We start from the raw sequence: 27,011 nt of genomic DNA on the forward strand, positions 1-27,011 counted from the left end.
TTTTCTCCCCCTGTAATGGCATATGTTTCTCACCTGATCCCACCTTACTCTTCCCAAACAGCAGACGCCTCAGATAGTAGCATTACTGTGGATAATGTTACGGCTAAACATTAACAAGAACTTAAAAAAACAAGCAACCTTGACTTTTTAGTTCAGGACAACACCACAAGCTCCAGTTATACAATGGAAGTTCCATGGAAACATCAAACAGTAATTAGGCCTAACACTAAATTATCTCTTGTCAAAAACACTAAACAACTGACTGTCTGTGGGAGTGAGGCTGATACATTAAAGGGTGTGAGTTCACTATCTGTATGTGAAGAGCTGTCAAATGAGTAAGTGCAGTTTCAGTCAAAATTCAGCCTCAATCACTTCTCACAGGTCCTGATCACCTGAACCAACAATCTCAACAAACCTGCAGCTCTGCTGTAGGCAGAGTCCTGTGTTGTGTCTCCACTGTGTGTGAAAAACACTACATGCAGGAGCTCCTGGGGGTATTAGGCGAGGAGCAGCGTTTGGAAATACTGGGAGGAGCTTTAGGATCCGGGGGGTGTGGGGTCGGGTAAGATTTTCCCCTGTGAGGTTTAGCAGCTGGACGCATGCGCCCGCCTTCCACTATTTCTCCATCCTCTGCGCAGGAGCAAGTGAACTTGTCGTGTTACCTGTTTAAAGGCGCCGCCGGCTGTGCGCACGGATTGGCCTGCTCAATGGAACTGAACTGACTAACAGGCTTTTTTCTCTCCTGGAAAGTTAAAAAAGGGGGAATATATGACAGGGGAGGAGGCAGAACTAGACTTTTCATGAAGAGAAGCGTCTTTGAATGTAAACCGGGCAATCAGCGAGCGGATTAGATCCCACAGCGAGGAATCAGTGCGTGTTGATAAAGATGCGGAAACAACAACAGAAGCGACAACCATCTGGATTTTGACCCACTGTGGTATTTCCATGCAATGGGAGCAGCAGCATGTCGTGGCTCAGGAGAAGGATGAAAATGTTCCAACTTGGAGAGACACAAAAACAGCCCGAAGTTTTCTGTGTGTTGGGACTGTGTTTGTGCCATGACTGTTACACCATTCCGCGGATCTAAAAGGGTTTGGGTTGGACTGAATCATCATGTCAAAAGTCATTCAGAAGAAGAACCACTGGATCTCCAGAGTGAACGAGTGCGCGATTATCCGGGACGCGTGTGGGGAGCTGAACGCGGAGCTGCGCGGCGGAGCGGAGAACGGAGAGTTTCCGTACATCGGGCAAGTTAGAGAGGATGCTGTGGTTTACCAGGACGGGAAACTGTGCGAGGGGGAGCTTCTCCTGGAGGTCCACGGTCTCTCTGTCGCTGGATTACCTCTTTATGACATTTTAACTGTGATTAAATACTGCGAAGACCCCGTCAGGTTGAAAACTGTGCGGCAAGGTAAGATAAATATATAAACTGGAAAGGTACCTATGTGTTTGTCACAGATAGAAATTATGTGTGTGTGTGTGAGAGAGAGAGAAAGCTTAACTCACGCACACACACACACACACACACACCAGAGAGTTTAGAAATCCCAGTGGAAGTTGTTTTATAATTGCCATGTGACAAAGCATTATAAGCACACAGCAAAATGGTGATGTGTGTGAAGTGGGGCAGAGGAGCAGTGCTGCTGCTACTGCTCATCTTCTCAGCTGCCTGGAGTTTTCAGAAGCTTTGACATGAAGCTTCTCTGACAGTCCTCCTGCCCTGGTCTGAGGCCACACTGCACACACTGTGTACAGCTGCAACAATTAAAATATTATATTGATAAGTCAATCATCAGAAAAATGTGTTTTATAAGATCAGTTAATGATTTTATTCATTCATCATTTTTCAATTGATGTTTGAAGTGGATTTTTCTTTATATTCAGATATTTTATATGCCAAACAGTGACTCCATTATGAAACAATCATTAGCTGAAGCTCTTCTAAAACCCATTGTGTCACTGTAGCCTATAATTTTCTCTGCTGGTAGACTCCCATCTGCAGTTTAAAATCTCACTGTTATTTTTTCTTATGAGGCAAGAAACGATTGGTTAATCAGCCAAACATTTTTTCAATTATTCAATAAATCAGAAATATTTAGAAAACACAGCTTCACTGAACCCAAGGTGAAGTCTTCAGGTTTTTGCACTTACGGCCCAAAGCCCAAAGATATTCAGTTTACCATCATATATGAGAAGCATTAACATCCGTCTTAACATTTTGAGAAAGTGGAAGCTGACAATGACAAGCATTTTCATGTTTCAATAGAATGACTGAAACAGTCCTTGACTGAAGTAGCTGTCAATTATTTTTTGTCAGTTGACTAATGGAATTAATTGTTGTATCTGTGTTTTTCTCTAAATTAGTGCTGTGTGGAGTGGAGCATTGTTTGTGAGAGTAGAGAGCCACTCACGGGCAGCTGAGGTTATTTCTGGAAGTGCTTGCTGTGTGTTAGATGAGCTTGACCCATTGCCCACGGTCTGCTGCATCTGCATCTGTCTATGAGGCAGCTACAGGGAGAGGCGTACAGCCATAGATTCAAATTTCTTTTCCTCAGTATCTTCAGTGTATTGTGCATGCCTTTTGCTACTGTTCTTTGATTGCCTGAGCAAATATTCAAATATCTTTTTGTTTAATTTTAAGTCAGCGACAGTTGTATATTTTGCCTTAAATGCTTGTTTCCTCAAACACTCAGGTTCATTCCCTCACTTACTTACTCTCACAGTGTAGCCTCCTGTCTGGGGAAATCATTAACATTATTAACAAGTGTGGTTTAGGTTCAGTGTAGCATTGTTGCCTTTCTGCTGTACTCTATGTCCATAAGTGAACATACAGTGAATGCTTGACCTCTGAAGCTGAAGTCTTGACCCCTGAGACAAAAGCACTGACACTGCCGTGTGTTTGCAGAACAGCTGTTTGTTTGACATATAAACACAGCAGGCCTGCACTGTGGGAGATTTTTAATATCCATAAATGGCTTTGCAACTATGCTGAACTTCTATGGAAAGACTTTGTACACACTGCTGCTGCAGCCTGACTGTTGACATAAAGGATATCCTAATCCTTCTTTGTGGCTTTGTCATTAGTTTATTGCATAAGTCAACAGATGATCCTTGTTTCTAATTAAAGCAGATGATATTCTTCCACCATCTGAGTAGCTCACAAGACCTCCATTGTGCCTCACAGTCTGTAGGGCTCTCATGCAGAACTAGACAAGATCCATCTGGATCCTTGTCTCTCTCCTTCTCTCTCTCTCCTTCTCTCTCTCCTTCTTCCCCGAAGAACTGCAGGTCTTATTACAGGAGGCCACATCGTCTCAGCACTGAAACCCTATCGGTGTGTGCAGGTAGGCAGGTTAGTGCTGTGGTACACACCGGCACCCACAGGTGTGTTGCTCCAGGTGTGTTGCAGAATGAAAAACCACCTGAATGAAGTCTGAGCATTCCTGTGGAGAAGGTGGAATATTACACTCCTGTGGTTGTGACTGTGGATTTTATTAAGCTTTGTCAATAATAGTTAAAATGGTGAAGGAATGAAAGAGACATGAGAGAGCTTGTTATTCCCCCAACAAATGTTTAATCATACACTTTTAATCCCATGGGCCTGGTGTAAAGTATGGAAGTCAGTGAATAGTTAGCTTTTTCCAGGGGTTTTCAAAGTCTGTCACTGTAAGACCCCAACTTCCATAATCTGGGGGCTTTAACAGACGTAAAGAGAAAATGTATTGTTTACATAGAGGTGCTGAGCTAAGATTTAGCGACCAACTTTTTTAGCTTATGTTTTCATTTTGACAAACTAACACAATTAAAAATATACCAAATTACCTAACTAATGTCGCCAACTAATTAACTAACACAAATTAGCTAAAACTTAAAATCGTAATTCTGGGACATGGTTGCTACGATGTGGTAGTGGTTAGTGTGGTTGCCTTACAGCAGGAAGGTTTCAGGTTCGACCCTGGGGTCTTTCTGTGTGGAGTTTCATCTTCTATCTCGGTCTGCGTGCGTTTTCTCCAGGTACTCTGGCTTCTTCGCACAGTCAAGGCTTAGGCTATTTGCCCATTAGTGTGAATGTAAGTGTGACTAGTTGTCTATGTGTCAGTGCTGTGATAGACTGGTGATCTGTCTATGGTGTAATTTGCTTCTTGTCCAGTGTCAGCTGGGATTGGCTCCAGCCCCTTGCGACCCTGGATGTTGCAGGATAAGTGGTAGATAATGGATGGAAGTTAGAGTGTTCCCTTTTCTGTGATTTCTGACTGGGTTCAGGGAAGTTCAACTGTGATGAAAACTGTAGAAAATGAAATCCTTAGAACAGGGGTAGCTAAACCCATGTTCCTCATGGCCAGCTGCCCTCCTTGTTTTCCAACTATCCCTGCCCTAACCTCTGCTGATTACCTGGAGCAGGAGTGTTCAGCCAATCAGAAGCTGGAACATACTGTACCAATTCACTTTGTCTTCCCTCACTCCACCCTCATCTGAGATGCATTAGAAGGACATGCTGAAACTTAGTATGTGTATCATGTCTGTGCTGAGATTTGTCTGAGGTATGACTGAGAATGAGCAGCCTATGAATTTTAATTCAAATTAGGGTGTGAAGAGCTTTAAAGTACCTTAATTGCCTGTAGGAGCCTGATATGCGTGACCCAAGCAGTGCTGTTGCTTCAACTGCTGAACAAACGTGGACTAAGACACCAAACTACAATGATGACTATAATTGTCTTTAGAACAACAGGATGCACCTTTCCCTTTCACCTCACACTGTATCTTTGCTTCACCTCCTCCACCTCCAGTGAGGCATGCTTCACATCTTGAAAACTACGGGCTTATAAAACCAAAATGCATACTCAAAAATCATACTTCACATACACTCAGTTAATGTGCAACATACTCCTCTTCTTTCCCTTTTTTTGTTTGTTTACACAGGCTCAGGTGAATAATGAATAGATTGTCAATTCACAGGTAAAGGTTTTTGTTGTCATTGCTGGGTCCTGACTGGATGTGGAGCATTAGATTATGTATTGGGTGATTATTATTAGATTGATGTCTTTGAAGTTACAAGATTTGATACACAGGTTGGGCAAAATCACAGTTTGGTGTGAATCACACTTTGCTCTACAACATGGACATTCTTCTTACCGCTTGAGTTCTTTACCTTTTAAGTACACCACAAATACCTCAAGTACTTAACGGTTTGGGGGTTTATGGTACTCTGATCATGGTTGGTTTGGCTGGGTGTCTGATCTCTGGGACAAATGGCCCATGGTCACCTTACTTTTTTTCTTCACTTAAACACTTGAACCCAGCCAGGGAGAATCAGGGTAGTCTGCTGGATGCCAGGCATTCCTAAGATGCGGGGCCAGGAGTTCATTTGGTGCACCCCGATGAAAGAGCCTCCGGCTTTCATGTCTAATACCATTTTTTCCCTGCTTTCCTTGCTTTCTTCTATAACCCTGCTCTCTCCTGGGTGTAGTGATTAGGGAGACCATCTGTTTAGTCATTCAAACATTCAGGATTGGAAGCATCTGCACTGCTTAAGTGTTCTTGAGCCAAACTTGTGTGTGTAGCATCTTTGGAGTTTAGTAATAGCTGACTTTACACTTACACTTACACTTATGCTGTGAACAGTAGCTAAAGCAAAAAAAAACAAAAACAAATCAATGCGGTATCATAAAATTAAAATTATCAACCTGGCCTGCTTATCTTTATCAAAAAAGACAGGTGACTTGACATTTCCCCTTATGACATTTTTTGGCATATTTGCAGAAATGTTGGGAGAGATTCTGGGAGTGTGTTTCCCATGGCAACAGTTGACTGACATATAAGAGCTGGTGTTGTGTTGTCAGTATTAGTAGGTTATATAGCCCTGTAGTCTGCATTTCGGTAAAAGACATCACGCATCCATGTATTGTTTGTGTCAGTAGATCACAGTTCGGGGGCCTCTCTTGACCATAGTAAAGGAGGAGGGTAGGTGATGTAGTGTTTATAAAGTCCATGTTAGAAGCAGGTTGTGGTAGATGGATGGGTCAGAAAAAACTTTCTTGAGGATTTTCTCACAAATGATAGTTTTTCTGATTCCTCTGTGAAAGATGTTGGTACTGTAACCTCAGCATTCTGTATGTTACCTGTAATGTTGCAGAGTGTCAGACTAAGCAATGGCTAGTTCTGGCTTAATCATTATTGTGCATCGTAATGAAACAGACTGGTATGTAAAGACTGCACTGGAGTATGACACTGAAATTGTCTCTGTGGCTTTGTCGTGGTTAAGAAGGCTTACACACATCCAGAGGGTGTGAGGGCTTTGCAGACACAGATCTCTTCTGTGCTTGTCCCAGAATGCAAGTGCCTTACATTTTCTTAAATATGAGGACTTTGTCAGTCTTGATTAAGTGCAAGCGACTGCATAAGTACATCCCTGAAAGGCTTGTCAAAGACTTGTGACATGAATCCTGCAGCGTATCTTCTCCTCCTCTCTCTACCCTCTGCTTTTTCCTTTTCCTTCCACAACCACCATCTTTTTATGGGCACTGTGTTTTAGGCAGCAGTGAGCTTTGTCAGAGGATTCAAATGCTGCCCCTGTAGGTATTCATTGTTTTCATTCAGCTGTAGTCATATAACACAGTTTGTCATGAGTTATGTTTTTGTGTTTTATTATACTCTATTTGGGTCAGACGTCAAAACTTGTGTCCATAACAGTATCCAACTGTCAAATACTAAAAACTGACATCTAATGTCTCCTCAGATTGGGTTGCTTCTTTTACCCACTGTTTGATCACTTAGATCCTCATCCAAATCAAAATGTTGCCATTTCAGACACTATTTTAGCTGTTCTTGTTCAGAGGCTTGATTTTAGACATTTAAAATTAGAGATGCTTCTTTTGGCTCCACCCACCCCATGACCCTCTAGCTGATGTAGGGATGGACACTTGGCTTCTTTTACTACATGAAACACCTGGTTTTATTTATTTATTTATTTAAAAAATTACATTTTGTAACAAATATATTGAACAAATTATTTTTGTGTTTGCGTTGAAACTGAAATGTCAGTCCAAGGTTTTACAACTAATATTACCATTTTTAAATTGATCTTCCAATATTTAAATTTGTATTAATAAATCATTTATAGAAAAATAGGAGTGTGAAAATATATCCAACACAGGCTCCCATGGTCTGAGGTCATGTCTTGTTTTGTCTGATCAAAAGTACAAAACCCAAAGATATTGAGTTTATTATTATAGAATAGTACAGAACCAGAGCAGAAGCTACAGCTAGTAAAGCTTGGGATGTTGACACTTTTGGGAAATGGCATGATTTGAACATCACACAAATGAGGCTATTGATGTTATTCTTGTACACAAGTGTTCTTTCAGTGGTGCAGAAAACTGGTGTTGACTCACAGGGATGCAGGAAGTCTCATCGGACCCTATGTGTCCACAGATGTTGTTTTTATTAATGGCTAAATTCAGCTGTGTTTCAGGCAACATCTGAGTTTTGTCTGATCATCAGTGCCCGTACGTAAAGAAGACTTTAAATTTTAGTAATGACCTCAGCTTGAAAGGAATTCTGTATGTGATAAAGGAAAATAAACTCATGACCATTCAGTAGGTTCATGAAGAGGTACTCCTCCGCAGCATAGCAGTCACATTATCAGTAACAAACATGGTGAGCCTTCAGGGTTTTTGAAGTTAAGCATGTTTCTGTCTTGTGCAGTTCACTGGCATCCTAATTCACCTCAAGCAGAGTCCTAACAGAGACAGGACACAGCAAAAACAACAAATAGGCAGATCTTACTGTGCATAGACAATTGCAGCCAAAATGCATTGGATTTAGTTTTAACCAGTTACAGGCACTTTGTCCAACACTGTGTGTGTAGATATCCTGTAAGAGTCTATAGTTATCATAACCATCACTAACCACTAAAGTGTATTAACATTTGATAATTAGCATTAAACACAAATATACATCTTTTAATTAGATGCTGTTCTCTCTGTGCTGTTGACCACATGCTGTCTGCAACAATATTATTGTTCGAATCAGGTGATCCAGGAAAAATTAGTACTGTCATACAGCTTTAAGAGCTTGCAATTGCCTTCTGTCATGTGCAGTGACCTATACACACACACGTGCTCCCTCTTAGTCAATCAAACACACACACATGCTTGTTCACTGCAAGAGAGCCTTGTAAAGTGGAAATAAATTGACATTTAAGCTCTGCTCCTCCTAGATTCACACATCTGGAAGGGATTACTCAGCATTACAGACTCCATTTTATACACATGAATCATAGTTCTACTTTTAGTTTGTTTCTTTGAGTTTGTTGTGGTTGTGTAATTACACCTTTCTTTAGATGCAACATAGCATTTCTTGTGAGAAGCTTTCTATTTTTTCTACATCTTCTGCCTTCGAGCTAGTTTTCAAAGCCAGAGCAGGACTTGAAAATTGAAAATATATTTATTAACAGCTGATCTGTGCTCAGTTGAAAGGTTTGCAGATAATCACTAGAGGATTTGTCATACTGCCTTCTGCCCTCTTAGTCTGTCAATTCAAATTGCTTGTACGCTCTGAGTCGACCCTGCAGGGTTTACTAATCATGGCAAAATACTGTTACCAGTATACACCGCTGTTTTGTCTGTAAGCAGCTTTACACTAGTACTAGTGAAACATTTCAAAATAATATCCTGCAGCATAACTTCAGATGACCGTTAATTCTTTTTTAAGACAGAGAAAAGCTAGATTTAGTTTATGAGTAAACTTTATTTTAAGCTTTACCATTGTTGTATTCCCACTGACAGCACCTGTACTGTGAAAAGGATATGAGGTTGTGAATGTGTTCCATTGGCGGGACACTGCTTGTTTATATTTAATAATTTACAGCATTGGTGATCTAATGTTGTAAGAAGTTAACTTGTTCAGACTTGGAAAGTTCCTCTAATATCTGTTTAGAGGAACCTGACTATTTTTCCCATGATCTTATACCCAGAGTTTGGAAAAAGTGAAAAAGGTAAATCAGAGCACTGACAACTTAAAACAGGTGGAGAAGTACATCCCAAGGTTCAAACACCTTTATGAGCTCTGTGTATCTGTGTGTGTGAGTGTGTGTGTCCCAGCATCCACATTACCTCCTGCATTCCCGATCATATATCTGCAACTTGTGGCAGGTGGAAGGACGTTCTGTGTAAATCAAAGCAGCTCTGTGGGAACTGGCTTCCTCCATCTGATATTCTCATTACACTCAAGGAGCTTGTTCCGTTTGAGGTGGTTTGAGTTAGTCACAGTGGCACTGAAGAAAGATATGACAATAAAGGTGATTAGTGTTGTAAGAGAAGTTTCACTGCTATGGTGTGCACAGCCCTGCAGCTTCTTTAGTGTACACAAATCAATAACAGTGAAAAGGTTGTGGCTACTGTTTCGGACTGATGACAAAGTTTTACTATAATGAAATGTAGGCTACCACAGAGCTCATGTGTTCAGAAGCTTCACACTGTGTGATTGATGTGTAGCATGTAAACAGCTGTATGTGCAGCTGGAATTCATCTGCATAATACCCATAAGACTGATCTCTGTTGACTGGCACATCAGGCTGATCCATGATCTGCCACTGTGAGAGACTTTATCTTCTCTCAGGTAAAATGTTTCTGGTATTTCTGGTCTATACAGGCTACGCTCTATTATTTTTCCAGATTTCATGGTCCAGTTGCTCATTTAATGAAACATTGATTTACTTTATACCAGTAATGAAAGAGCAGAGTTAGTTTCTGTTAGTTTTATTCTACATTGTGAGGAAATTATTGGTTAAGTACACTATTCCACAGAGCAGACTTTCAGAATGAGCTATAGTTGCTAATAGCTCTTGTTATCATTCTGCATGTTGTTATACACGCTCTTTGTCTTTATTACTGTAACCATGACAATGAAGATCCTGTGTGTCTGCTGCCACAGGGCCGATATTTCAGGATATAAACCAGTGCCTTCTGTTAGAGGATAGGAACAAGTGGCCTGTCTGATTGTTTAGGTTACAGGACTTGTGCAATTCCGTAGTATCTTTTATTACTCCTTCAATTTGTCAGTCAAAAGCCCAACAACTATTGATCAGCTTATTGACTGACCAAGAGGGCTGGATTTAAAAAAATATATACATTTTGTATTTAATAACTGTGTAGAATTCCAGTCTATAGATGGACCCTAGACAGTTTACAGGACCATTGTGACCTCTAATTAGCTAACTCTGTGTGTGTCATAGCAAATCTAGAGATCACTACTGAGAGTCAAATTCTGCACATTGACCTCTCTGTTTTTGTGTTTGCTGAAGAAATATCTCTGCTTACAACATGTGAAACCACGCAAGTCAACTGAACAGCCTGTTTGCAGTAGGATCAAGTGGATGTATGTACTTAGATAAAGGAGATCTGCTACTGACAGTCCATGTGTAAGTACATGTGATACAAGTATTTAGTTTGTCGATATGCAGGACTATATGTATGTGATCTAGGTTTTATTTTTTGTGCTGAATTGTTTTTCACACACAGATTTAAAAAATATTGTCATGTTTTGGATAAGCAGGTTTATAATTTAGTTATGATTCTGTGCTTTACAATAGTGTTGCTCTTCTGAATGTATTAAACATTCACATTCTTTGGATTCATTTTGATAAAACATTCAGGGACAAAGAATCAAATAAAAATCAATTAATTCTGGACTAGTTCATCTAATTTGATGAACTATCATCAAATCAGTCGCAACATCCTCTTTAACTACTTGCAATCCTGGACAAATCCTCTTATAGACAGAATGTCTCTGCTGTACAAAAGTCATGCATGACTTTCTGGTCATGACATCACATGAACCTTCTTTAAAACCAAGATTTTCTTTTTGTCCCCTGGCCTGCTTTCACATACAAATCTACCACAATCTGACACGTGCCTCTGCATTTCATATCACTTGCTTTTTTTTCTCCAACTGTGTTTCTGAATTACTGTATTTCTGGAGTAAATTTAGACCCTTTGACAAAGTGAGATAATGATGGAAATATTTTTTTTGAGCTGATGGTGTCAGCTAAATGTGCTTTGAACACTTAACCCACTCTCCCTCTCATCTTGTGCTACGCTGCATTTTGAAAACATGACCTAGAACTGACTCAAATCTCAATGAGCTTTCAGAAGGAGAACAATATTTATTTCTTTTATGTTTGTGTCTGTTCTCAATATAGAGCTTCAGCGTAGGGTATATATGGTAGCTGAGTCTGTTTAATCAGTGAACTGGCTCACCGTGTGCTTTACTCTGATCGAAATGTTTTAAAAACCAAGAGCAGAGACAGGCATATTTTGAAATGCTCAGCAGGCAAAATGATAATGGGTAAATATCTGAAACACATATACGTGGTATCCTCCATCTCAAACACTGGAGATTTTTTTTCTGTTACCATCTGGGACTCTTTGCAAACTTCTGTCTGTACAAGGGAGGGAGTGACCTTGGGCTGTGGCTCTTCAGCAGAAGTTGGCAGCATCTGGCAGTGCAGAGGAGTGAGGTGTGGTGGTGAAGGAGTCAGCTGAACAGACAGAACAACTCTGTGCTGAGCAGGTCAGGCTGCGTTACACAGAGGACAAGACTGTAATTTGTTAGCGTGAGACAAAGCAGCTACAGCAAATGTGATGATATTTGTGCTTTGGCATATTGTCAGTCTATTACCACAAATTGTGGACACTTTCATAACTAGCAGACGTTTGTGGCAGGGAGACACTTGCTTATACAGAGAACGTTTAGTCCTGACATCCTGAAGCTGACTCTAAAGCCCTTCATATTGGCTTGTTCAAGGAAAGCGTGTTTGGTAACTGTCTGATCTGTGAAGCCATATCTCATGGGTGTAATGGTTCTTGGCAGTCAACACTTAAACATTCAGTGTCAGAGGCTCTGAGTGTCTTTGAGTTTACAAGTCTTCAGTTTTAAAGTTTCCAGAAACTGTCTCTGCTTGCACATGCATTATCCAGTGTCCAGTTTTATAGGCTTAACAACTTTTCAAAGGTTTGCTCACCCACATAAAATGACATAAGGCATTTTATACTTACCTCTTCTGGAGTGTAGTCATTCACTAACAATGTGCCTTTGTTTGCCTCCACCTCAACATTATTATAAGGAGCTGAGACTGATTTGCGGTTTTAAAAATCATTAATTATCATTTAATCTATTGAGAAATATGACAAATGTGAGCAACATCATAAGCTGCCCTACATAGCTTTATTATATGAACAGTACTGCAACTAACAATTTGAATGAGTTTGCTGGTTTTCTCTATTAGTTATCATTATAATAGACTTTTATCTGTACATATATAAAACAATGTGAAAAATGGCCATCACAGTTTACCAGATGGCCATAAACATCTTGAATTTTTCATAGAAAATTTTTTTTTCTTGGTTTGTCCAACCAAAAGTCTAAAACTCAAGATGTTTAAATTACTCTCAGAAAAGGTCTGGAAAACCTTTGAATACTGTCATTTGAAAGGCTGGAAGCAGAGAATCTAGGAAGTTGAATTAAAAACAAAAACATTCATTCATTTTTTTTTAAGATCAGTTGTTCAGTAAAAACATAAATATACTGTGCATACAATAAAGAAAAGCTTTTCTGTTGCCAGTCTTTTTCTCTCATGCACATTGTAACTTCCTTCTTGACTGAAAACCCATTAAAAAACCCAAGGTCTTCACTATCTTTGGCTACATTTAATACACATCCTTCCTTCTTTTAGACCTTGAACTCAGCACTAACTTGAATATGCCTGGGTAAGCTCTGGAAATGATCCAGTCCTATTGTCATCACCATGCCAGCTCTGGTGGTTTTCTTGTGGTTAGTTTGAAGGACATGGGAAGGAAGGAGCTTCTAATTGTGTTGTACGGTTCATACAATAGCCTTGAATAGAGGGATGGTACTGTACAACAAAGGCTAGAGAAGTAGCTACAAGAGAAATTAGCTCTATTTCAAAACCTCAAATATGACATGTCACCTGCTTGTTTTGCCATCAGATCCATTTATCATAGATCATAGATGTTATCCTGTATAATTGTACAGTATAAGATTGTTAATTTTGTGTGACCACAGAGTCTTAAAATAATTAGAGGTAAAAAACAAACAAACAAAAAAAACAAGGACACATTACAACACACTAAATGAGCCACCTTGAAGCACTATCAGCAGCCACACTTAAAGACTGCACAGACAGTGAGAGGAAATCAGCACCTGACCTCATTTTAATGATTCCTAACATTTTACTGTTATCTGTGATTAGGTAATCATTGCTGAAACGGACAACAGTTTCTTTTATTGTGTTTATTTTTAAGCTGTCACCATTTTTTCTGCCCATCTTCTCACTTATCAAACAGTCAACATCAATGGTTCCCTGTGTTCTCTCATGCTGCAAAGGTACAGCTTGTGCCATTATGCAAGCGTTTGTCTTAGCGCTTCATATTCACCACAGAAATGAAACCTGTTAAAGCTGGAGGTACAGTGGAGCGCTTTTTTTTTTCTGACCTCATGTCCAAAACGTTTGTTTTGTCAAACTAGTCAAACGTGCACATGAGGTCAGAAAAAAAAAAAGCTATTTATTTTTGTTCTCTTCTGACCTAGGGTGTGGTTGTGTTAGTCTTCATTGGTTTTGTTGTTTTTTGCAAACAAACCAAGAGCTGTGTAAGTAATTTGGACTGTCAGGTAACCTGCTGATTGGACAGTTTTTCTGATTAACAGTGCACTGTCATCAATACAGTAGCTCGAAAGATGCTAATTGGTCAGAGGTTGAACGCTCTACCCTCTCATCCTAGACAGCGCGACTCTTTTACAAAGCTCTTGTCACAGAACATGACCACATTGTAAAAAATCTAAAATCATATGGACACATTGGTTTTTGCCTCGCAGCATGTGAAATCAGATTTTTACGTCTAAAACTAAAAGCACAAATCTGTGAAAGGGAATTTGCATGCAGAAGGCTGAATGTACAAGCATTTAATATTCCACGATGTAGAAGCAGACCACAACCGTTCAGAAAATGTCTAGAATTTTTTGCTTAAAAAGTAACTGAACAATGAATTTATTATAACAGTAACTGACTTTGTTTCTATAAAAAAAATCAATGAACTGACTGACTGACTTTAGTTCTAAAAGATTCTTCTGGCTCGGTCTGGGCGAGGGGGGCCCACCCTGGGTGGACGTAAATGAATTTCTCTTCAGCGCGAAGAGGGGATATGACCCATAGCGATAGCCCAGAGGGCTGCACACCAATGAGACAGAACCAGTTCTTTCCTTTTTCTCTTTGTCTCCATCACCTGTTTATCTCCCTTTATACTTCTATCTCAGATTTGCCACACTCACCTTTTGTGCCCACTTGTCTTTTGTGCTCTCCAGCAGTGAAGGAGAATCTGTGAATTCTCAGTCTGAAGGTCATGTTTGACCCTGAGTGATTTATGGAGGATGCACAGTGTGTGACTGCAATGTAACATCACACATGGAGACATATTCACCTTTAATCTGAGGCAGCTCGACGGTTGGTTGCAGAGTGGACGTGTCAGTGATTTAATGAATGCTCCAGTTTTGGCTCTTCCCGGTGAACAATGGGGAGCTCTTGGACAGTTAACGTGGTTTGTGTCACATCAAATGTCTTTTTGATGTTCATGGAACATTTTGCAGAAAATATGTCAAAATCATTTTGTATTTCGCCTCTGGTTTGTTACAGGTCTGTTTTTATTTTTTTATGTGAATTCATTTTTGCATGTTGCTGTTTACACACAACAGGGACAGACTCTTCTGTTCACCAGACCATCTGTTCTTTCATCACCCATGGGGATATGCCATGAATTTACCCAACAAATCAATCCCATTGCATCACTGAAAGCCAGTAGCAGCTCCTTGCCCCCTGAGTTTAGGAAATCATAATCATCCTAACATCAGTTTTTGCAGATACATTACTGTTTGATTGATTAGCTGGCTTTTGGTGTTCTTTATAGTTTAATCAAGACTGTTCCCTTTTACTTGTTTTCATGGTTTCTGCCTTTTTAGTAATTTTTTGTCTCATTCTCTTGTTTGATCTTTTTCTTTTGTTTTTTTTTTTGTTGTTGTTGGTGATGATTAGGTTTGAAGAGGCAGAACCGATATGCCCTAATGAAGGTTTGCAGCATCATAACAAAGAGGCTGGCTCCTAAGATCCAAGGTTTCACTTAAATCTCATCTCAGCTGTTGATCCCCAGCTGACAGTCTGCTGCATGTTATCTCTGCTCTGACACTGTGATAGAGTGAAGTGAATCATTCTTACATTTTTTGCCCATCTGTTTGAGAACATTTTTCTTGAACTCCACTTTAAAAATTGTCATTATTTTCAATGTTTCCTCACTTTGTGATTAAGAAGCATATTAACTAAATCCTCTGACAAACATGCCAAGCTGGCATTTCTGAAATCGTGCTTCCTCTCAGCACAAAATTCTGGTAGCAGCATCCATTTGGTAACTGAATGAGGAAATTCACAGGACAGATTCATTTAATGAAGTTGCCTGTGGGGGCTCTTGTCTATCTGATATCTCACTACACATGGCCTGGTATATCTGTTGGATAGCCCCTTGATTAGAATGGCTATTTTTGTAAAAGTGGGTGTTCCATATATGTTAATTAATGTTAAGTTTAACACAGAACTCAGATATATAGGTCACTGTCCTGTCTCCTAGCCTCCCTTTAAAGTCAGCCCTGCCGGTTTGTTTGTGTAACCCATCAACTGCTGAAGCCCCTTCAATTAGGGCCCCCAAGGTACAAATTAGCGGTTATTACACCCAGTGGAAAGGCTTCTCCTTTTCCACTACTTCATCCAGATGCTTATAAACCGTAATTCAAGCCTAATGTGGTAATTTCTTGCCTCGTGTTTTATTGTGTTTCATCATATTAGCTGGCTGGTGATGACACTCTCGTTCCTGTGGTGTGATGTGTTCCAGTCTGCTGCAGCAGTCAAGGCAGGGAGGGAGGGAGGATGGGGACTTGTGTCTCATCTCCATCCCATTGCCTGTGGTCATTGGCTCCTGTGAAAGAGGGGACGTTAATGACAGAGGGGCCTCTTGTGTTTGACGGTGAGGCAGGCAACGACATTTAACAGAGGCAGCCAGTTAGAACTGATGGCATGTTCATATGCTGTCTGCAGTTTGATGCTTTATATCAGCGACAGGGAGGATTCAGCCCCCTTCCAGCTTCAGTGTTTTGACACAAGAAGTGTTTGTTTTTTTTTCTCCTTTATTTTAAATGAAGCCAGGGGTATAAGAATTGAGATCCTCCCATCTGGAGCATGTTGAGTTTGATGATTAAGTATTTGACATGAATAGCTATCCATGTTTAGTCTGAGTGGAAGAATTTTTGGGTGCAGGCAGAATTCATAAGCAACATTTGTGTTTATCTGGGATGGTATCCACGCCTTTCTTTCCACTCCCTGGCTTCTTTTTTCTTCCTCCATCCTTTGGCCTAGTCGGCTAGTAACACAGAGCAGAGGGAGCAGTAGGCCTGGGTTCCTCTGGTTATATTTAGCACTCAACAGATGCAGTGCACTGGAGCAGAACATACCGCCTCTGCTTGCATCCATGTGTGTGCTTCTGTGAGTCTGTGTGTGTGTGTGTGTTTTTTTTTTTTTTTTTTTCGTTTGAAGACTCCTTGAAACCAGTTCTTCCATCATGCAATGCTGAGTCAGACTCAGCAGCACAGCACTGAAGAACTGGGTCAGAACATGAACACAAACCACCCAGTAGTCAAGATCAGGGGGTCTGTCCAAAATCAGTGTTTGTACAGGACTAAGTGGTGTTATCTTTTAAAAACTGACTCTGTATAACATCATGTCTACAAAATGATAAACTTAGTACAAATTAAAAATGTTAGTCAAGAACTGTTTTGATAATGGGCATATTCAAAGTACAAATGCTCCACTGACTGAACCATTATCTGGTTCCTGTTTCTCAACTGTGAGGATTTGCTACCTTTCCTTTATCTTCATCTTATTACAGTAAATATATTTTGATTTTGGGCTGTTGGTTCAACAGAACAAAACACCTTAGATATCCTAATTTAACTTCAATTCACTCAAATTTTTCCTGCCATGCTAAAGTTAACCAGAAACACAAAGCCAAGCAGATAAATGTATTCACAAATTTAAAGAGCTCTGACATGCTTTGTGTTATGATCAGCAGAAATGTAATGATGATGATGTGATTTGTAGATCTATTAGATTTTTATAATATTTTTATTGTTAACACTTGTGGCAATGAATTTCCACACTGTGGAGAAAATAAAGGTTCATATTATCTTGTCCTATCTTATCTTAGCTAAAATGCTTTGTTTGATAGAATGATGACAGGATGTCACAGGATACTAAAAAATCACAAAGAAAAAACTTTTTACTGTATATTATGGTATCATTCGGGGCTCCTGTCTGGTTTCTCCAATGTTACCCAGGCCCACTGAACAAGGCTTTGGACCTGGAATAACAACATAAAAGCAACTCTGGGTGTGGCTGGCTATGGTGGTAATTATAGAAGGAGAAGGCAGAGGACCAATCCATAGCTTTACACAGACCTCTCTGTGATTGTTGTCTTTTCCTCTCCACCCCTGCCACAGTGATTGCAGGGCTGATGATAGGCAGCAATAAGATGGCAGCTGTAAGTGGTGAATTAAATATACCACTTTTATATTTTTGGTTGGTGTGTGTGAAGGGCAAATGTGTGTAAAATACAAAAAGGGAGTATGTGTGTACTTAACTCACACATTAACAAAAAATCTGAGTCCCATATTTAATATCATCATTATCCTGTCAGCCAGGATAATGGCTGTGCAATAGCTAGAGATTGATGCTACTTTTTCCCACCAAGAAGCCCATCACTGATAGCAGGAGCATTTTATTAGTTTTGTGTGAAGCATTCCTCCCCATGTTCACCTCTTTCAGACATCCCCTCTTTGTATGGCTGGATAATGTAGAGTTAAATGCTCTCATCTGTAACTGGAGAGTCCATGTGTTGACTGACGGGATGTCCTGAGACCCACAGGATGCAGCTGAAACAATGGAATTTACTGTTTAAAACCAGCATTTCCAGTTCCTACTCTGTGGCCATTATTTGAAATCAGTCAGAGGAAATACAATATTATTTGTCCTCTGGAGGAAATGCCATCTCTTTGTGCTCAGTTTGAGCATGGTGCTGTCGACCTGAGATGGCTTGGGAGCTGTGTGAGACTATGACAGGGAGGGGAATTTATAGATTTAGAAGATGATTTAGTAAAATAAAATTGTAATGAACAATCAATGTGTTATTTGGTGGTTGTAATTTTGTTTTTATTGGTCCTGTTGTGCCACAAACAGAAGGGTGCAGACAGAGTGGTGCCTTTTTAATAAAAACATGATAACAACCAGGCTGGTGAAATCCCCAACTGACCGCTGCTTCTGTTTACTTTATTGTTTTGTAGAACAATACTTATTACCTCATAGATTTACATCTTTACATCTGGATGTATTGTCTGCTCCTTAATGATAGCCATTCTCATGTCTAGCTTATCTTACCATGAATTGCAATCTGAGGAAACAGCTTGTCTGGTTTTGTCTGACGGTAATAAAATACACCTCCAAAGTCAATATCTCATTTTTTAATCTGTACAAAAAACAAAGAAATAATCCTGTATACCATCCAGGTCCATATTTGTGCAGTAAAAATGCAGCTGTAGCCAGAATGAAGTCCAGGTTTGTAGCTGGACTATTTTTCTAGTTCCCAATTTAAAGCTGCAATATATAAAATGTGAATAGGCTTAGTGGCACCTCGTGGTGAGACTGCAAAATGTGAACCTCTGAGCACCCACCACCCTACACCACTGTTTCTAGGAGGTTATGGTCACATTTAACACAAAACACAATTCCCCATCTAGTGTTTGGTTTGTCCATTCTGGGCTACTGTAGAAACATGGTGGTGCAACATGGCTGCCTCTGTGTCGATTTAAGATTAAGAAAAGGCAACGGTTGGTATTTTCCACTAATTCCACACTAATGACATCATTTTTATAAATACTATAATCCATTTCTGCTACTAGATCACTCTAAATCTTACACATTGAAAGTTAAGACAGCTGCAAGTGTGGTGTCAATCTTATCAAAAAATACAAACAATCCTGTTTGCCAAAATGTAGAACTATTCCTGTAAAGCATCTCCTGCCAATTGCATTCATTCTGAATACAGTGAGGCACTCTGTCTTTCTAATAGCCCAACACATAGACAGGGTTACATTAGCCCAACACCCTCTGGTGAGGCTTGAGTTTGGGAGGGCATCTTGTCTTGTGCTGTAATTCTCTCTGTCATCACTACAGGTGGTGTTTCATTAGCTAGACCTGTGTGTGTTGGTGTCTTCCAATTAGTGCATTACTGATTGTCTGTTCTCCTCTACCCAATGTGAGGGCAATTTACCTGTCATTTAAAACCTAATCTGTCCCAGCAGCAACTTCCAGGGTAGAGTTAGAGCTGATGTGTCTTTGGTCATGTTTGTATTTGTTATTTAAATAGTAGGAAAACAAGAATTTAAAAGTTTTTATGCTCAATTTTTTTTATGTGTGTATCTTGCAACACTTAGTTACTTATTAACTGCATAGCATTCACCCATAGAGCAGCTGTAATTCAATGATGTATGTTTGCAGGTAAGGATGCATGTATCGCCTGTATCTGGAAAGAAAACTGATTTTTCTACACCCAGTAGACTAATTTGTTGTCTATGGCTTTGGGTGTGTCACAAACACCTTGATTTCAGCGGTGAAAGAAGTACTTCTATACTGTACTTTATGTCTACAAAATGAGTGTGATACACACTCTTATTTGAATACTATTATTGATGTTTTACCACATAGGCAGCATTTTAATTTTACAGCTGGTGGATTTCCAGCTAATTACTTACTTTATACAAGCACTTGTTAGAAAATTAATGTCAAAAGTAGTCAGATAAATCTAAAAGTACATTACACATTTGTAGATCTATTTCATCCCCTTAAAAAAATTCCTAAACTTAAGATCCACCACTGGGGGGCAGCAGCCCATAATGACCACACATGGCTCATCTCATTTGCGACTGACTCTGGTTACCATGGTAACGGGTGTGCAAGAAGCAGAATTGTTGGTGGTCAGGCTCGGGGACACAGAGGGCAGTGTTGAGCTGGAAGGCAGGAGATGAATCCCAATCAGCAGCTGAACAGAGCTACACACACACACATACACACACACCCTCACACACACACACACACACGCACACACACACACACACACACACACACACACACACTGACATGGAGGTTGTTTCGTCCATAAAGTTTTGATTTCATTTTCTGGTTGTACGTACAAATAATCAAAAATGCCCAAGCCACAACTATATGGACATTTAGCATTTTGTTTTGAAACGGTAACCACCTGGCACATTTATTTCCATAGGCATGATTGACCGGTAGTAGCATTGACTTGTGATGATGACAGCTGCTATGTGGTACTCCAGGCTGCAGCTGCTTGGCACAGTCTTCTGCTGATTTTTTAGGCAGCCACTACCATATGTTTCTGCTCTTTTGCTATCAGACTGGCATGTTTTTCATGCAGATTTTGTTGAATATTCCCTAAATGTCACTTCTTTTATACTATGTTGCATGAGCTAAAATTCTCCAAACTGTTTGAAAGAAGGGCTCTTAATACAAATTTTGAAAAGGACAGACTTGGGTGTTTGAATCTGTGCTTTCATGTTTACAGAAATATATATGGGAGAATGTGTAAATACCTCAAGAGATGTGTGAAAGCACAACCCCTCCCCCAGTGCCAAAATGAGACAGGGATGCATAACTAGATTTAAGGTTACATAATGCTGACTGTAGGGACTGTAGGAAGATGATGTGTATAATCCACTTTTATTTGGGTTAAAACCATCTCTGTCTCATGCTTTGTCAATCTGCACGAGGACAGGGGCCTCACATCCTCACATATAGCTTATGTTTTATCAGAGGTTAAAAATGTTTTCTGTCACACAATCTACCAACATCTCTGCTCCTAGGAAACACCTCTCAACATACTGATGCTTCTTGTGTCTCATGTTTCCCTGTTAGAGTGATTTCACTATTATGAAAATGAAGAAGATCCTTTCTCAAATGAACAAACTCACAAATGATCCAGCTTATTATTTACAGACTGATTGCCAGCTATTTTCAGTATCTTCGCTGACGGAGTAACATGGCATTTTGTAGCCCTACAGCTAACAGTTATTTTTCATTAGATTAATGTTTTGGTCTAAAAATGTCAGAATGTTGAAGATAACTTGCTTTGAATTGTTTAACAACAGTAACATGTAAGAAAACCATCAAATACATTTTAGTAGCTAAAAATACAGAATTTATAACCTTTTTTCTTAAAAATTGATCCTGTTAGGTTCTACAGATGGCAATATTGATTTCTCTTTTGGTTGGTCCATGGTCCAAACTTTAAGTTGATCAATACTTTGGTTTATTATCAAACATCTGCTAAACTAGAAAATTCCTCACAAGTGCAGTACTTAGCACTAGTGCCACTTTGTTTTGTGCTAATTATCAAATGATGGCTTGCCAACACACTAAACTAAAATGTTGAGGTGAATATTACATGTGCTTAGTATCAATGTAGCTTTGTCATTGTGAGCATGTTAGTGCCTAAGTACAGCCTCCAGCATGGCTGTATACTCTGTAAACTTCTTTTACTGGCAAATGTTATTTTTAATTCAATGATACTACTACTTTCAGTAATATAGTTATGCATGGTCACCAATGCAACAAAATGTTAGACTTTGTAATTACAGACTGTATTTGTAGTACTAATTGTACTACCCCTAGTACGGGTCTCGGAGTGGAGTGAAACCAACCTGTGAGATAAATTGGAGGTTCCAGTCCAGCTTTTTTCTTAGACTGATGAAGCCGCCTGGATGGGTGGTGAAACATTTTGGCCTTAAAACTGAAAGTCCAGTTCCCGTGACTCAACCTTTAGATACTGATTAAAATGTCTTTGTAGACTTTGTTCCACACTGTCATTAGTATTATGCACTGATATTCATTATATTTATGGACTGATGTCTATATGAGGGCTCTCATTATGCCTGTTCTTTTACGTAGTATCAGTATCTTCCAATACAGGAAGTGTCTATCATATTCAAATTAGATCTGTATATGTACCAATATGTTTAATCTGTCATTATTAATAAAATAAATAATAAAATAAAAATATGAAGGCAGTCGAGACAGCTGTGTATTACCGGATACTTTCCAGCACATTCCAAGTAAATACTGTCTTATTGTAAATAATATAAGGATCTCCATTCAGTAGTCATGGTGAATTGGTCTATTCACAATGTGTATTGTGCATACATCTGTGGGGCTATGCTGTTCTGTTGTTGTGGAGCTGAGATAATTCCTCCTGTTTTCTCTCCATGTCTGGTTGTTTTTGTGAGACGTTAAAGCTTTGTTTTTTGATACATGCTGCTGAGAAACAGCTATAAATGGGTCAGAACATTTATTTCAAAGCTTCAACTTCCATTAGAAAAAAACTTTTGTAAAGCAGAAAATTATCATAAATTGGAAAAAAAAAATCTAATAAATTTGCTCTATCTCTGGATGTATTTTGTCAAGTGTCTAAATTTATTTATTTATTTTTTTGAAAATGCAAAATAGCAATTCTACAGCGCCATATTCCCTTTCTGCTCAGCGAAATAGTATTTTTTTTAGTCCAGAAAGAAACTAAGGAAACAACATATGGTCTGTACACACAGGCACACTTTACGCTGACTGGAATCTCTGATCCAGTTTTAATCCTCATAAATATTGAATATTTGATGACTTACTTATTGATGGAGCATGACACCTGGAGGGCCCGCCCTCTGCTAACTGTATGTACCCACAGGAGGGGGTTGTTTCTGACAGCAGTTCTTATCTCAGGGAAAGCATCTGAGCCAGCAAAACTGACACAACAGTGAACACAAACACTAATGCATATGCGGCATCATCCAATTATATTTTATTTTTTGACGAGAGGCTGTTTACATAAACCGAACCATCTTGGGCATGGAAACTGAGCAGCAGAGGACGTACTAATTGAAATACTGTTAAGTGTGTGTGTGTGTGTGTGTGTGTGTGTGTGTGTGTGTGTGTGTGTGTGTGTGTGTGTGTGTGTGTGTGTGTGTGTGTGTGTGTGTGTGTGTGTGTGTGAGGGTGTGTGTGTGTGTGTGTGTGTGTGTGCGTGTGTGTGTCCGTGCAGTTGTATCTGTTTTCCCTTTTACAATCTGACTGCTGCTTGCCTAGCAGGGACCATAATGGTGGTCGTCAGCACTGGCTGGTTGCTAGGTAACGATTACCTGACTGTGCTTTGCTTGCACTGACTTACACAGTGTCGTGTGTGTGTGAGGGTGTGTGTGTGTGTGTGTGTGTGTGTGTGGAGGAACAGAAAAATATAACAAAGTAGACTACAAACCACTGTCTTCACTTCTGGGAAGAAAATGCCCCACACCAGAATCATATCCATACCATAATATTAGCTGATTTCGTATGATTATATATATCTTACACATTTCAAAGTAATGTGAAAAATGTATCAGTAGGAGCATTTTGAAGTGAATTGTCTCATAATGACACATTCATCAGAGGCCAGTTGGTCTAGATGTAATGTTTGTTTTGTGCCATTGTGTGTTGTTATCTTTTGGGACTCTGTGCTTCACATTAGTAGTGTTACATGCTTCAGTATTTATAGTCACGTCCATCGGGGGAGGAGGTGGATGTGGAGCCTGGGCTCACAGATGATGATATCACCACAGGGCCACACCTCAGGGAGGATGACAGATACTCCTCTGCTTTAAGATGATGTTCACTTTCTCAGCTGCAGTGTTACACTGATGCTGTCCTTTTCCCCAAATCTAATCTCTCAATAGCACTTCCTCTCAGGGTGCAAGCACTTCCTGCCTATCTAAATGACAGTATCCATTGGTTGTCCATTAGAGTACGACCCATAGGACCCTTCCAGCGACACGCTTAACGGACATTCGTTGTCATGGTAACAATCATAAGCGCCATACAACCGCGCCAACAACCAGTGTACCAGTTCTTCATCCTCATGGAAACAATAATGAAGATGTTTACGATTACCCATTACAGTTAGATTAGATTTACAGAAAGATGTGTTTTTTTTTATTATTTATTTATTTATTTTTTAATCTCTGTTAAAATAATAAATGTGGGTGAAATTGTCACGGATATAAAATAAAATGTTTTAAGTGGACTGCCCCAGGGAAAGTCCTGTACCTGTAAATGCTAGTGTATTTTCTGTAAATGTGTCACAGTGATATCAAACGTCAAATCACAGCAAATAAACATACTTTCAGTATTTTTTCATATTTGTGTTTAAACCAGGGAACAAAAAAATTAGAACAAGCAACTTTGAAAAAAGAGGGCTCTGTTTTATTTCTGTCTTTGTGGTAATTTTTCAGTTATCATTTCAAAAGTCCCTCCTTTTCTTTGCTTGTAAAATGTTAAATTATTTTTCTTGACTCATCTTGAACTTTAAATCCAATAAAACCTCACTTGACTGTGAGGCAGTCATTGGTTGAGATGTACCTCAGCTGGCCAAAACTATGTTTACATTTCCAAGGAGTTGAGAAGCTTCACAATCTACAGCGCAAAAAATCAAATATTACCAACACGATCAAACTTGATTCCTAACTAAACCATCTGCATACTGTTTTACTTCATAAAATGTTACACTGCAGAAGCTATTTCACTTTAAAACATCTTTTAATTCCTATTTCCTAAATTCATCAAAGTAAACTGCCTGCTCTCTCAGCACAATGACCCTGTCATCCTGAAGCACAGAGCCAGGAGAAACTCTTCTGCTGTGATCAGAGGCCAACAGGAGGCCCTGGCACCTCCCCCATGAAGGTCTTGCCAGCTCTCCCAGACATGGATGATATATTTGGAGATCATTAAATGGTCCTAAATGAGACCCTGGCGTGAGAGCGAGCTCTGACCATCTGGTCCTATTGTGAGTCTGGAGCACTCAGCAAGCAGCATCAGCAGCTCCTATTGGAGAATGCTGAGCAAGCCTGGGTATTCCAGCCAATCAGAGACTCTTTTAATCAGTTACCCAACCTACCTGAATTTCTGTGTTTCTCTCTAAATTTACTGTCTCTTTTGGTGTTGTATTTCTCTGCTCTACTCCAGGTGTCGATATAGTTTCTTTTTTATGAGGTGGATAAACAATAGAATAAATGTAACTTACTAGGCTTGTAACTTACTAGGCTTACTATCACACCCCCCCCCCCCCCCCCCGTCTGTGGTAGGTCCACTGCTTTGGTCTAGACTAAAAGAACCAAAAACTATTTGATGGCTTAGCATGAAGTTTTGTTTCATGACATTTCAGAGTTCTGTTGGCTCCTTTGTTGGCACTCATTTCAAAATGTGATGGGGTGCACTGAAATTTAGTACAGACATTACTGTACTGTGAAATGACAGCATGATATTAGCAAGCGACAGCCTTTTTTTAAACTTTGAGGTTTGTTTACTTAAGCTGCTTCTGTATGTCTGCCACTTCCAGGTCACAAGCTCAACAAGGACCTAAAGCACTACCTGAGCTTGAGGTTTCAGAAGTCTTCCCCCGACCACGAGCTGCAGAAGATCATCCGAGCCAATCTGTATCGCCATGCTGTGCCTTGTGAGTAAAAATATTAGTATTTATAATAATGTGATGGTGGATGTTTACATCATGACAGCTGCCTAAAGAATGGGCTTTAACCAGTGTTTACTTGCCTTTCATCATGTAACATCCTCACCAACTCTGTCTCCAGCAAATGACAGCAGCAGACATACATACATTTCTGGGCACAATCACTATCACTGTAGTTTTTGCATTAGTGTCTATTAAAGACACTTGTCACCGGGGCACTGCTTTTGCAGCTGCTCACATAGCCATGAAATACACAAGTGTGGCTCGAGCCAAATTTCCCAGCACTGTGCCAGACTCCACAGCTGGGCTCTGTTATGTCACAAACTGATGGATCACACAGTCCAGCTCAACTTGGTTCATTCTTCTGCTGTACACATGTCATGTTTGTGTTTCAAAAATCTTTTGCTTGAGTTCTGATGACCACAAAGCTTGAGACTTAAAGTGTTTCAACAAAGTAGAGCAGGCTCTATTGGGAATGTGTGTGTGTGTGTGTGTGTGTTTGTGGGCTTTTTCCCTCCTTGTGTAATTGTTTTGAATATCAAACATATGTATATGCACAAGAGATCACCATTCCCATCGAGCAATGCTTCCTCCTGTTTCAGTGGACTAGAGCTTGGCTGTTTGTGTCTGTTTTGCATTTGTTTGAATTGTGTTGCTCCCTAGGAGCCTAGATTTATATATATTTCCCTCTCTCTTTCTCTTCTATTCTTTGCATTTTACTCTCTGCCTCTCAATCTCTGGCTGTCTGTCCTTCTCTTGTGCTCAACCATGTGACGGGTAAATCCGCCTCTCTGAGCAATCCCTGATGCCCTCACTGGGATTATGATGTTCTGATATATTGAAAATAGTTTCCTGCGTGATTATGTGATGAACATTTTGGGCTCTCACAAAGATCACAGGATGATGGAAACTGTATAGACAATGGCCAGAACTGACAATAAAATTGAACATAGACAAGATAAAAATGCTAAATATGCTTTTCTTAATAATGGTATTATAAGGCAGTGGGATTCTTATTTAGTTCTTGCTTTTCACAAATGTTTGCTTCTAGCAAATTACTGATACATCAGATCAAATATATTGTATGTGGTTAAGGATCCAATTTATATCTGACCCATACTTTTTAGAATTTGATGCAGTTTTTTTTTTTTGCTCATGTCACCTGCAGTCATTACACTTACAGACTGATGAAAATAAACTATTTAAAACCTTAAAATCCCACAAAAAAACAACCAATAATCACACTTAGGCAATAACCTGTAATGAGGAGTCACAAACAGAATATGG

General features: G+C 39.6%; 1 protein-coding gene across 9 annotated transcripts in view; it reads left to right on the forward strand.

Annotated features, from left to right (window-relative positions):
* Positions 1-636: 636 nt before the first annotated feature.
* LOC113145492 (membrane-associated guanylate kinase, WW and PDZ domain-containing protein 1-like) overlaps positions 637-27,011 on the forward strand; it is a 78,368-nt gene continuing 51,993 nt past the window's right edge. For all 9 annotated transcript variants that reach the window (XM_026332281.1, XM_026332284.1, XM_026332283.1 and 6 more), the window contains exons 1-2: positions 637-1,411; positions 25,596-25,712. In XM_026332281.1, the coding sequence (XP_026188066.1) occupies positions 1,114-1,411; positions 25,596-25,712 (415 nt within the window). In that variant the 5' untranslated portion in view covers positions 637-1,113. The remainder of the gene's footprint in view (positions 1,412-25,595; positions 25,713-27,011) is intronic.

Source organism: Mastacembelus armatus, chromosome 7 (assembly GCF_900324485.2).
Source record: "Mastacembelus armatus chromosome 7, fMasArm1.2, whole genome shotgun sequence".
In the NCBI taxonomy this organism is placed as follows: Eukaryota; Metazoa; Chordata; class Actinopteri; order Synbranchiformes; family Mastacembelidae; genus Mastacembelus; species Mastacembelus armatus.